Source organism: Spea bombifrons, chromosome 1 (genome assembly GCF_027358695.1).
Source record: "Spea bombifrons isolate aSpeBom1 chromosome 1, aSpeBom1.2.pri, whole genome shotgun sequence".
In the NCBI taxonomy this organism is placed as follows: Eukaryota; Metazoa; Chordata; class Amphibia; order Anura; family Pelobatidae; genus Spea; species Spea bombifrons.
In genome coordinates this window covers 671,671-684,858 of record NC_071087.1, presented here as the reverse complement: position 1 = coordinate 684,858, position 13,188 = coordinate 671,671, and the positions used below count along the sequence as shown (strand labels likewise).

Here is a 13,188-nt window from a genome sequence, read left to right as displayed (position 1 = left end):
GCAGAATATCTTCTCTCTTTTAGGCTGATGGATGTTTATTTCATGTTGTCTGTTAGCTGAATGTTAAGTCCGTTTATTTTTTGTTGGAAACAAATTTCATTAATACCTTACAGAATAAAGTATTAATAATTGAGCCTTATTTCCCCCCAGTATAGAGCGTACAGAATACAGAAATCTCCTGGCTTTTATCTTTGCTGTTGATGAGATTAACCGGACCCCGCATATTTTACCCAATATCACTCTGGGTTACCATGTTTATGATATTTGTGGAAATGCCAGGAAATCTTTACAGAATTTGGTTCAAATATTATCAGGGGAAATGGGTGAATTTCCAAATTATTCCTGCCAAGGAAGTAATAAATTTGCAGGATTAATCGGAAATCTTAGAACGGCTACAATCCAAGTGGTGGAGATCCTCAGGCTGTACGGATACCCGCAGGTAAGAGGCCGCTGAAAGCTCTCTGTGGGCTGAAGGTGCAGATGGCTCGGACTGATAGGATGTGTAGTTTAACTTAAAAATTACCCTGAGTTTGATTTTTTACAATAAAACCAACTGATACCAGAACAGCCAAAGAGACCAAATACTGAGTTACTATAAAGCGTTTATTATAAGGCAGAAAGATAGAAGCCTAGAATTTTGATGGCAGACAATAGTTACAGACAACACAATTAGCTTATTGATTCTGTGTACACAGAGTTAGATGGCTGGCTAGGAGTGATGTGCGTTGCATTCCTTAGATTCTGCTACAAAGAGGAAACAGAAAAATAGAAACACAGAATGTGGCCGTAGAAACCATCCGGCCCATCGAGACGGTCTGTTTCTCCTGCTGTAAAGACGCAGACCTTAATCAGTCGTTGGTCTCGTCTTAGATTCAGGCGTTATATGTCTATCCCACGCATGTTTTTATTCCTTAACTGGATTAGTCTCTATCATTTCTGCTGGTAGCCCATTTCATGCATCTCCTACTCTCTCAGTAAAGTAAACCTTCCTTCCATTCAGCCTCTGAGCCTCTACTTTTACATTCTGGTCTCTTGTTGTAACTTCCCTCCTCTCCTCTGTTAAATCCCTTTATGTATTTAAATCTCTCTCTCTCTTTCTTCATCTCCCATGCTGGACAGATTGAGAACCTTTATTCTTACAATTTTTTTTCTTGCAAAGCGTTTAAGTCCCCCCCCATCTGAACTCTCTCCAGGATGTCATTATTCTTCCGGAGAAGGGGTCTTTAGAACTGTCCATAATATTCTGGGTCTGTACACTTTTTTAAAAATCTTGCTGCATCATATGTTTTATATATATTATATCGTATTATATCGTACATAAACGTGTGAATTTCAGCATAAAAAGGAACTCCCACCACTCTGGCCATTATTTTTAAATAAAGCATGTAGTATATAAATGCAAACATAACGGCAGCCGTGCTGTCGGAGAGAAGGAAAACGGTGAAACGGTGGGCAGTAATACAAGTAATATTGGCATTGATCGTGTAAACCTTATTTTTTATTTTATTGTTTTCTTAAGGTTTCAAAATATAGATCAATAAAGACTGATGCATTCAGTGGAACCATTGGTGGCTAAAAGCTCTTTGGCCTAAATAGATATTTGTATATGAAATGTAAACCATTTGTAGCCATTAAAAAAATGAAAGGTCCCGATCACTAACTATTATAAATCTTATTAGATCAGCTATGAGGTATCTGACGCACTGGTCAGTGACGGGGCGCTGTACCCCAACTACATCCAACTATTTCAAGGAGATCAGATTCAATATGAAATGATTGTGAAGTTGCTGAAACATTACGGATGGAACTGGGTTGGAATAATCACATCACAGGATGAAAGTGGAGAGCGGGAGCTCCAGGAGCTCAGCCACGTGCTCACCAGCCACGGGATCTGCATCGAGCTCATTATTAAAATGTCTGTAACAATGGAAGGAACCCATAAGGATCTGGCCGTTATTGAGAAGTCAACATCACAGGTGCTCATAGCTTGTGGAACATGTGCTATGAATTGCAAAATGCTTTTTCATAAATCCACACATGTTTTGGAAAATACGACACTTATCCTTAAAGCTTCGTGGTCAAATGCGTTGTTTTTCACTTTACAGGCAATGATGTCATTTAATTGTAGTTTAAGTTTTGCTCCATCCAATAGAGTGATTCCTGGCATGGAGACTTTCCTGGATAATGTCCGTCCATCCAATCGCCCGTCTGATCCAATACTTCAAGATATTTGGTTAACAGAATTTCACTGCTTAATATCTAATGATGCGAAGAACGGTCTGTTTCAAATAATTTATGACTTTACTGCTAATAACTGCACGGAAAAGGAACACATCATCAAGTTGGGAATAACAAAAATTACCTTCTCATACCCTGTGTACACGGCCGTTTATGTCCTGGCACATGCGCTGCACAATATGCTTTTTTTATCCAGAAAAGAACATGAAATTAATCAAAGGAAGAATGGCTATAAAAAAAAGGTATATTATATAATGAATAAACTAAATATCTTCTAACGCGGTGCTGCAGATCCCCAGGCCACAGGGTGGGCACCACTTTTAGTTAAAATGTATATATAATATAATATCATTGTGTCAAAGGAGATTCACCCCTCCAAGCCTTTGAGTTCTACAGGCTCAACGCGCAAGTCGGGCATTTAAAACTGTAACAGCTGTTACAGGAGATCGGGCAGCAGAAGCCAGCATCATGTCGGGGGGAGTCCAGACTGTAAAACGACAGCCTGATCTCCCGTGTAGCAGCAGGGATGTGTCCCTGCCGCTGCATGAATGTCAGAATATACATGTACGTCGGTAGGGGATTCTTGGAGATGCGGTTTATGGACATACCGGTACGTCTATAGGGGACAGAAGGGGTTAAAGACTAATCTCATGCTGACGCAGCGAAGGTGAATTCCACGATAAAGGCCAGCCTCTTTGGACAACCGAAACACTGCGGTGCCCCCAGCTCAGGGTGCTAAGCCTCAGTACTTAACATACATTATGTTATCAATTACTTTATTAGTTATTTCTTAGGATATGAGTGCTGAATGATTCATTTTCCACATACTGGTTTGTTTTACAATTTATGTACTTTATTTTTTAAGCTTCGTGATTATGTAAGAAGAGTGCGTTACACAGACAATTCTGGAAAGGACATTTTTTTTAATGAGAGAGGAGAAATTGGAAGTGTATATTATCTTGAAAACCTGATCCTTAAAACCAATAAAACTACGAACATATTAGAAAGACGTCACGTGGGAACGTCTGACATTTCAAGGTTTTATAAAGATCATTCTATAACATATGAAAATATAATCTGGAAAAATGGAAAAGTAAGAAATAATCCAATGCCTTGCTTTAAGTACTTGTAGATTGGTTAACTAGCTGAGTAGGAATATGCCCTCGAGGAGGAATTTGCACTAAAAATGTTACGGTTACATGCACTTACTTCTCAAGTTGGAGCCTGGACGCTCAATGGAGTTTTGTCACTTAACCCAACTGATTAAAAGCTCAATCCCAACACAAAAACAGAAGGTTGTAACACTTAAGAGCTGGAAGCGTGATCATACCTAAAAGCTTTGAAGCCACCCCAACTAGATAAAATGAGAATAAATATTTACTAGACTTGTTTTTAGTCAATTTGTTTTATGACAACCAATTTAGTTTCCCGCTCTTTCAATTCAAATAAAATTCAGTGCGATTTTGCCATAAGGACAAGAACTTTGTTTTCAGTCACCCACTCACACTCTCTCTGTCAATATCTCTCTTCCTTCTCCGTGTCTCCACTTCTGCTTTGCTCCATGTCTTCTCCTGTGGTTCACTTTTCTTAACAAGCCAGAACAAGTATTTAACGGTCTCTGCAGCTTATCGGGGCCTATAGTGATATCACCATCCTCACATTGTCAGAGTGCTCAGCAGAGTCAGATGGAAACTGAGCGGGAAACCTTAAACAATGACTGGCAGACATCACCCAGTGGCGAGTGTCATGTACTTCATGCACTGAAATAAACCTTTTAAAAGGCAATCCTACACAATTACCCAACTTACCCAATTAACTAAATAACGGCATTTGACGTCTTTACTAGTTGCTCGGTTGTTGTGCCTTGTTAATATTGACACTTAGGGTCCTGATACCAGCTCCCTGTACCCACCACCTTCTGACCCTCGGTATTGAGTAGTTCTTGTTATCTGGCTATTGAGCTTAGCTTGTTGATCGACCACATATTGACTGTGTAGTACCTTTGGCTTCTATCACTTATTTGGGGATTTCTGGCTACTGACTGGCTAACTACTGACCCCGTCCTAGCACATATTGTCCTTCTGGCTATCGTCCTCAGTTACTGTGATTTCTGTGGCTGTGACCACATTTCCAATCAAGCAGACACTTTAGCCCAGCTGTGCTGCTCCTGTGGGTTAGGTTTTTAATCTTGGCTTCTCTGTTTCATGGCACTCCTCTGAGACCAGGCCCTTTGAGGACCTCTGTCAATCACCTGGATCCTGTTCTACTTACTGTGAGGGGTTTAGTCAGTTGTGCCACCTTACTGTGGGTAACCCAGTGTCAAGGCCTACCTGCCAGTGTTTACAACCCTACTTCCTATAAATCCTTTTCACAGAACTATTCCACCAGGCCAGGATAATGCTGCAGATAATTAACGACTCGAGAAGACAGAACAAATGGACAACAAGAAACAGAGCAAAGGAGAACCAGGGACACTGAGAACGTAGGGAGACATGGACAGAGTTAGAGAGTGAAAAAGCCCAATGAAATGCAAATAAAAATTTGGATCACCGTGCTTTGTTTTAGTTTGTATTGTTGGGGCTCTTCCTTTTCGGACATTTATACAAATTCATAAAAATGACAATTTTTGTTCTTATGAAAAATTCAGAGAAATCTGAATGCCTATGTCCAATATTTACATTTGCTTCTTGAGTAAAGAATGATGAAGCAGAACATTTGTCTTTTTGTGTTAACTGCAATCATTTTCATTACGTATCAATAATATTTTCATGATATACCGTATTGGCTCGGATATAGGCCGCCCCCGTATATAGGCCGCACCCTAAAAGTTTGGTGTTTTTTTCTTTAAAAAAGCACCAAAAAACATGCTGCCACTCTGTCCTCTCCCCCCCCAAGATATGCTGCCACTCTGTCCTCTCCCCCCCCAAGATATGCTGCCACTCTGTCCTCTCCCCCCCGAGATATGCTGCCACTCTGTCCTCCCCCCCGAGATATGCTGCCACTCTGTCCTCTCCCCCCCCTCGATATGCTGCCACTCTGTCCTCCCCCCCGAGATATGCTGCCACTCTGTCCCCCCCCCATTTACCAGAGTAGACTCCCGGGTCTCTTACGGGGCCAGAGGGGGACATCTATGCGCATCGTGTATACAACTCCCGGAAGTTGTATACGCGTATTGCGTAGATGTCTTCCACCGGCCCTGCAAGACACCCGGGAGTCTGCTCTGGTAAGTCGGGGGGGTTAAAATGCATCGTGCGGATGTTCACCGGCAATGGCGCATCGCCGCTGCCGGTGAACGTCCGTGCGATGCGCTTAGACAACCTCCCGTGCCGGTACTCCCCCCGTGGAAAGTGCCGGCAGGGGAGGCTGTCTGAGCGTATCAGACAGTAGGATGCAGGTCCCCTGCACCACTGCGGGGGATCTGTATCCTAACCCCGCTGCCTGCGTGTCCCGGGCGTCGGGTGCTAGACCCCGAATATAGGCCGCACCCCCACTTTAAAGACTGGGGGGAAAAAAGTGCGGCCTATATTCGGGCCAATACGGTATATCAAATATATATAAAAAATATTTTGCTAGTAGTATCCACAAGAGAAACTGATAATCTGTCTGTGTTTTTTATACCTAGTGCATGCTGTTTATTAGCTAGAGTTTGCGGTGCCCTTAGGAAGCATCCCACACGAGAATATAGTATAATAGTGGAGACTGGCTGCATTATATACAGAATCTTCGCAGGATACAAATCACACAAGCAGTGTAAGTAGGCACAAAACTATCTAGAGACAAGGTACAAAGGGATAAACCAGAAGCATAGTCAGACGGTCCAGACTCAGGGGCAGGCAAACATGCAAGAAGTCAGATACTAAACAAGTGGCCACAACACAAGCTGAACGGGCAACATATCACTGAGTCAGGAATCCAGACTAGGAGCAAGTTTTAATTGCCCACTGATCAGAGATACAGGTGGAAGCACCCTGAGTGCAGACAACTGCAATACAATTCGTCAACAACTTGTAGATTTGAGGTCCCAAGTCCAAGTCCTGTGCCATGTTTGATCTCAAGTCATGTGCAGAACTCGAATGCAGAACAGACCATAACCCTGACAGGTAAAGATCTGCCCAGGGCCCAGATATCAGAACATTATAGGCACAGTGTGTGTCAGATTTCCAAACTCTGCTTTCATGCATCTGTCTTGATTGAACAGCAAGAGGCCACAGAAGCCCAGAATACAATACTGGGTTCCCTCAAGGGGAACCCAGTCAAACCCCCCCCATGGAGGGGCCGGATCTTCGAGTCTCACCCCGAAGGGTGAGACCCCTTTTGCCTTCAGGGCATTAGGCTTCACTGCCTCAAAAAAATAAAACAGTGATCCAAATCGTGGTTACCAAAACGAAAATCAAAAGGGTGATCGTGGCCTCGCAAGTGGGTAAAAAAAAACGTGAAAATCTGAAAACCAAATTAATAGGCACACGTGTTTCACACATTGTGATTATATAAATTAAATAAATAGGGGTCGGCCATTTATGGCTCGACCGGGTTCAAAAATAGAGTCGCAAACCCAAGCCCTGATGGGTCAAGGGAAAGGACGTGCATAGAACTGCCTGGTGTGACCGTGCGCTCACCATGTGCAGAGGCGTGCAAGCTGCACATGGTGACTCCAGCATATGTATACTGGGGCAAATCAGCACCTCGACTCCATGCTTTCCCAGCCCTAAGGCCAGAGGATCAGTGTCCCCCCCCCCAGGCCACAGGGGTACTACACTTGATCTTAGCAAAAAGGCCGAGAAGCGATTCTGTCCGAAGATATATTAACCATATGTGGCAGTGTGCTCATTTGCATTTATTCAAATAAAATATATTCCCATGATCCTTTCGTCTAACAGTTTAATACAAAAAAAAAACCCCTAAATAAATAGAAAAAAAGAGTTTGCAAGTTCGACAGAATTAATGTCCGCGAGTGCAGCGGGGAGACCAGCGGATCATGGGAATATATTTTATTTAAATAATTAATAAATGAAAATGAACACACTACCACTAAATAGGGGCTAAATAGACCAATAGAGTTGCTCATATGGACATTTAAACTCCTGGCGCCAGGGCTGCTGCGGTACGCGTTAACCCCGTATTAACCCCTTAACCGGAAAAAATGAAGAAAAAACGAACACAAAGAATGTCCACGAATATTCGCCAGAAGAGAAGACAGGAACGGGCGAATATTCGCGGGATACAAAGATTTTTTTTTTGCCGAAGATGAGCACAAAGACGAGCCCCCTGGTGCCCAAGTCTAATATTTAGTATGTTGTTTCATATTCCAGATCCCATGGGCTCGATGCAATGACTACTGCCCTCCAGGATATAGAAAAGCTTCTGGATATAAAACCTGCTGCTATGACTGTATTCCTTGTTCTGAGGGTGAAATGTCCAATGTAACAGGTAGGTGAATGTGATACAGATTAAGGAGCAATTCAGGCGTCCAACTCGTTGACAGAGGAAGCCGGAGCGGCTGGGTTGGACAATTCAGTGGAAGTGACAGAATGTTGCCAGATATCACTGTTTTACAAAAAATCCCTAGCGCTATAATCCTCTGTAGTTAAAACATCTCCTCTGTAGATCATGGTTTTTTTTTGCTTGCCGTCTTTTACTGTCTAAAATATTCCTTAAAGTTTAACATTACTTGTGCATTCTGCAATTTGTACGAATTGCAAATTTACTAAATGATAATAAAGTAGCTTGCAATACTATACCTAAGAACTGTGTAGGGAAAATACTACCATTTGAAATATTCTGGTTTCCTAGTTATATGGCTTGATGGGGGTAATGTGTTTGCCATCTCCAAAGATGTCCCAAAAAGGACATCAGCACTGGATGATCAGATGTGCAAAAGACAACAGTTCTTACCATAAATTTTTGGTTTGTCTTTCCCTGACATCAAGCGGCAGCATACCTTAGAGATGTAGCAAGATAGTTTAAGAAGGGTGGGTTGAGTGCTTAACTACTGCCTGCAGGACCTTGTATCCAAGAGCAACATCCTCAGAGGCCTGTATTGTTTTGAGAAGGTGTGTACAGATGATCAGGTGGGGGGCTTTACAAACCTGGTTAGGTGAGGCAGCTATAGTTTACACCCAGAAGGTGGCAACAACTCTAGCAGATTGGGTAGTAATGGAGAATGGAGGAGTGAGACCTTCCAAAACAGTTTTATAGTCTCTTTAAGCCACCAAAGCAAACTTAGAAGCCCTGAATTATTTTTTGGCACTAAAACACACAATAAAAAAGATTAGATTTTTTAAATGGAGTCCTATCCAAAAAACAGAGAGACAACGTTTAACATCCAAGGAATTAAATTCCTTTTCTAAAGGGAGAAACTGGATTTCGACATAAGGAAGGCAAAACAACTTCCTAAATGATATTTGGGGAGGAAGTAACTTTTGGATGAAAGTCTCTGAAGGGTCTTAAAACAACCTTGTCCTAATGAAAATTACTATAAGGTGGTTTACATTGGCATGATGACAACAGCCCTTGATTTTTCCTCCTGGATCTTTTGAAGAACCCAGGAATCAGAGACTTTGTGAACTGCTGACAAAGCAAGGAGATTTCTCTCTGACCAAGTCATTATTCTTGTGCATAACTGTCCCAGGGAACTGGATCTTGTTCCGCCTTGGTTTTTTAACTAAGGTACTGCTATAGTATTGTCTGAGAGAACCTGCACAGAAAGGCCTTTGACAAACAGATTCAAACACAGAAGAGCCATACACACTGCTTTGAGCGCCAGAAAATTTTGTCCCCACAGTCCTTTTGCTATTCGGCTAGGCATATGCACCCCCAACCTATCCTGGAGGTGTCTGTTGTAATGTGGTACCATAGGCCTTGACGGAAAGGCATACCCTTTTTGAGGTGAGCACGCACTAGCCACTAAGCAAGGTTGGCCTTTAATGGTCTGGGTACCCAAATTAACCTTTCCAGAGTGTGAGGCCTTCTGTCCCAGGATTTTAGGATCAAACTCCGAAGAGGCCGCATGCGTGCCTTTGCCCAAAGGACCCCTGAGATAGCAGCCACCCTCATGGCCTTTCGAATAAAGCGGGAGCAATAAACGAATCTCCGGACTGATCTTTTGAGAACACTTTTCTTGTTGGGAAGAAAAAAACATCATGTTTATGGAGTCTACCACATACCTAGGAATCAGATTCTGAAATGACTAAAAATTACAATCCAACTGTGAGCCTTCAACAAAACAATGACCTTTGAAATATGCAGACTGAGTAGCGAGCCTTTATGAACCAACTGTCTAGGTATTTGATGATTTAAATACCTTGTGATGGAAGCAGAGCCATGAAAATTACCATGACTTTTGTGAAAATTCTTGGGGCCGAAGAGAGGCTGAATGGGAGAGCCTGAAATTGGAAACTAAGAAGGGAGGATCCTTTCCAAACTGCAAATTGAGCCACTGACAAAAGGGACTATATTTTGAATTCCTTTTTTACAGACTTTTACAGTAATATTTGGTTTGTGAACCAAGAAGATCCTGGAATAAGCGAATGTTCCTGTTTATTCCCAGCTTCCCTATCCATGTCTTTAAGACCTGAAGAATCTTCAATAGGAATAGTTTACTAAACTAGAAACAGCCTTGTCAATTGAAGTAGGAGCTTCTAAGAACTTAGATTCTTCCTCATCCAACAAAAATAAAGATTTAAAGAGTTTTGAAATCAAGGCCTTCTTGTCAGGATATTTCACTGTAATTGCATAGTCTCGTTAAACAATGGATGTAAAGGAAAAACTGTAGGTCTTTTTTTTATGGTAAAAAGGAGGTGCCCTGTACTGGTGTGTCTTCATATCCCATGAACAGAAAAACCAGACAAGTTGTCATTAATTTCATCTTCTTCTGTGGATGACGTCAGACTTTCTCTTTGAAAACTAGTAAAGTCTGATTCCTGTTCAGGGGAAATATCTGAGGATTCCTTACATTTTTTTTCTTCCGGGTTCCCCGCTCGGCAGCGGCCACGAGGAAGGGGGAGACCCCCCCATCTCTGCACAGCAACCACAGCCGCCGTGAAGAAGAGGGAGACCCCCCGCTTTTGCCCAGCAGCCTCAGCCGCTGTGAAGAAGGGGGAGACCCCCTGCCTCTGCCCAGCAGCTGCAGCCACCGCGAAGAAGGGGAAGACCCCGCGCCTCTGCCCAGCAGCAGCCGCGAAGACTGAGGAGACTCCCCGCCTCTGCCCAGCACCCACAGCCACCGTGAAGAAGGGGGGGGACCTCCCGCCTCTGTGCAGGAATCCCGGCAGCTGCAGACAGGAGACAGGTCCAGCTCCGGTGCCCGGACTCGTTCCTCTTCACGCCACCTAGTGGTGCTGGCAAAAATTGCCTTGCCTTATACAGGGAGGTTACGAATACGCCACATGCAAGATGACCGCAGAGAAAGTGACATAACGGGACTTTGAATATTTGGCGGGAAAACTCTAATTAGTGCCAAAACTCCTGTGCCTATTTAAGAGACTCTGAAACCTACAGTCATTGCCTTCTGATGGTTGTGCCTATCTTGGTAGTGTCTATTCCTCAGTACGCGTTCCGTTTGCTCTCCTATTGCTTACCTGGCTTGTTCCTGTTTACTCTGTCTTCTGGTATCCTGACCTCGGTTTATCCCACAATGTTCCTGTTCTCCGGTATACTGACCTCGGCCTACATTTCGACATTCCTGATCTCTGGCTCGCTGACCTCGGCATATTGGACTACCCCTTACCAGTCCTACCTGACTTTGGTATCTCCTTCCTACACTGTGTCGTGACAGCAGGTCACTAAATTGAGAGGTTGGAAGGGACTGACAAAATTTTTTAAAAGTTCGCTACAGAATACTTGTAAGCTTTAGAAGCTGTACCAAATCACAATGGTAGGGAGCACTCAATTCACCCAAACACAGCATTATACTGCTCAGAGATCACCATTCGGCTTTAACGTTTCATGCCAAAACTTGTCTGCCGACGTCATCAGAGCACGCTGCGAGACTCCACAACTCAAGCAATCTTGAACACTGTCAAACATCATAAAGATGGCGGATGTCTTCGGCAGCTTCGCTTAGGAGGCTGCAACAAGTGGGAGCTGAACCCGTTCTGGAGTCCACCGGAGGAACTACGGTTGCCTACACAACCGGGAGATGCTACCGCAGACCTCCGAACCAAACAACTCGGGTAAGTATCTGCAAAATGAAAGTGTGACCTGTCCTTAGGAAGAAAACCCTAAGGTATGCTGCTTGGAAGGGGGGTGGGAGTTTTAAAATAGCAATATGCTAACTGAACATATTGCCTTATAACATGTAAACATAAAGCAAAAAATATATATATTTCTAAACTCAGAACAAATATCAGAATCTATTTAGCAATTTCCTTCTTTGTTTTTTGTAGATGTGTAAAATATTTTTCAAGTAAAAGGCAAACTGTTTTTTTTTTGTTTTTTTTTTTTACCATCATTTGTGATTTTTTTTTTTTTAGTAAATTATGATATTTAGTAAAAATGATATGAGCAAACTAATGGTATCTAAAAAAAAAAAAACCCCTCTTCTCCTGAAAATAATAGTGTTGCTATCACACTACAGAAACACTTTCATATATCCCAGTCATTGTCTTCTTTATTCCAGACAGTGAAAACTGCCAGACATGCCCAGATAACGAATGGCCTGACGAGAAAAAAGTGAAGTGTATTCCTAAGACTTACGACTTCCTGTCATACAAAGACGATATAATGGTTCCAATTTTTTTCTTTATCAGCGTTTTTTTTTTAATCTTGAGTTTCTTTGTATTGGGTATTTTTATCCTGTACTGGGACACTCCTACAGTTAGAGCCAATAACAGGAACCTCAGCTTCCTCCTCCTGGTCTCCATCATCTTGAGCTTCCTCTGTGTGTTTCTGTTCCTCGGTCGTCCTGAGGATGTAACCTGCATGCTGCGACAAACTGCTTTTGGGATCATCTTCTCAGTAGCTGTGTCCTGCGTGTTGGCCAAGACCTTAATGGTTTGCATCGCTTTCAAGGCCACCAAACCTGGGAGTTACTGGAAAAAATGGATGGGAGCCAAAGTGTTCAACATAATAGTTCTGATGTCTTCCTCCATTCAGGTTTTCATTACCATTATTTGGTTGGCCATTTCTCCTCCTTTTCAGGAGCTGGACATGCACTCATACAGTGAAAAGATCATTGTTCAGTGTAACGAGGGCTCGGTCATCGCCTTCTACTGTGTCCTGGGTTATTTGGGGCTTCTGGCAGCTGTTAGTTTTATTATAGCTTTTTTAGCCAGGACATTACCGGACAGTTTTAATGAGGCCAAGTACATCACCTTCAGCATGCTGGTGTTCTGCAGCGTTTGGATTGCGATGATCCCGGCCTATCTGAGCACCAAAGGAAAATACATGGTGGCCGTAGAGATTTTTGCTATATTGGCATCAACTGCTGGGTTATTAAGCTTTATGTTTTTACCAAAATGTTACATTTTGCTAAGAAAAACAGAGATAAACAGAAGACGTCTATTAAAGTAATAAATAAACAATATGATATTTATCAGCCAATCCTGTATCAAATGTGGTAATGTAATTAGTATACTGTCTATTAAAAAAATATATAAAAGTTATGTTTTTCTTTTATCATCTATACATTTTATATGAAATATTATCTTTCTGTTCAGCCTCCTGGACATGTCTCTGTCCTTCTGTGCTTATAATATTCCTGGATAATTTGTGTTTGCTTCAGTTCTTTTCTGTATACGGACAGATGCTTATGTACTAGTTATGGACATTATTGTACATTTAGTATGACATCATATTCCTGATGATGCCAAATTATCCTTCAATTTTGTACCAGCACAGCGAGCAGTTACTCGCAGGCTTATCTGAGAAAGGTTGTTTTATTCCTGGAAAAAATAAATGTCAGACAGGCAAGGAGGCCAAAGCCACACAGGAAGTAATAAAAATATTGTACCC

The 13,188-nt window shown here is 42.4% G+C and overlaps 1 protein-coding gene and 1 pseudogene across 1 annotated transcript; one reads left to right on the top strand and one right to left on the bottom strand.

Moving 5' to 3' along the window:
• The first annotated feature begins 319 nt into the window (after positions 1–319).
• LOC128465360 (vomeronasal type-2 receptor 26-like) lies at positions 320–12,747 on the top strand. The gene is made up of 4 exons (XM_053448160.1): positions 320–439; positions 1,680–1,976; positions 11,212–11,408; positions 11,859–12,747. The coding sequence occupies exons 1-4, from the start codon at positions 320–322 to the stop codon at positions 12,745–12,747; spliced, it is 1,503 nt and encodes a 500-aa protein (XP_053304135.1).
• Positions 6,844–7,024, bottom strand: LOC128468769 (uncharacterized; annotated as a pseudogene).
• Positions 12,748–13,188: the final 441 nt, after the last annotated feature.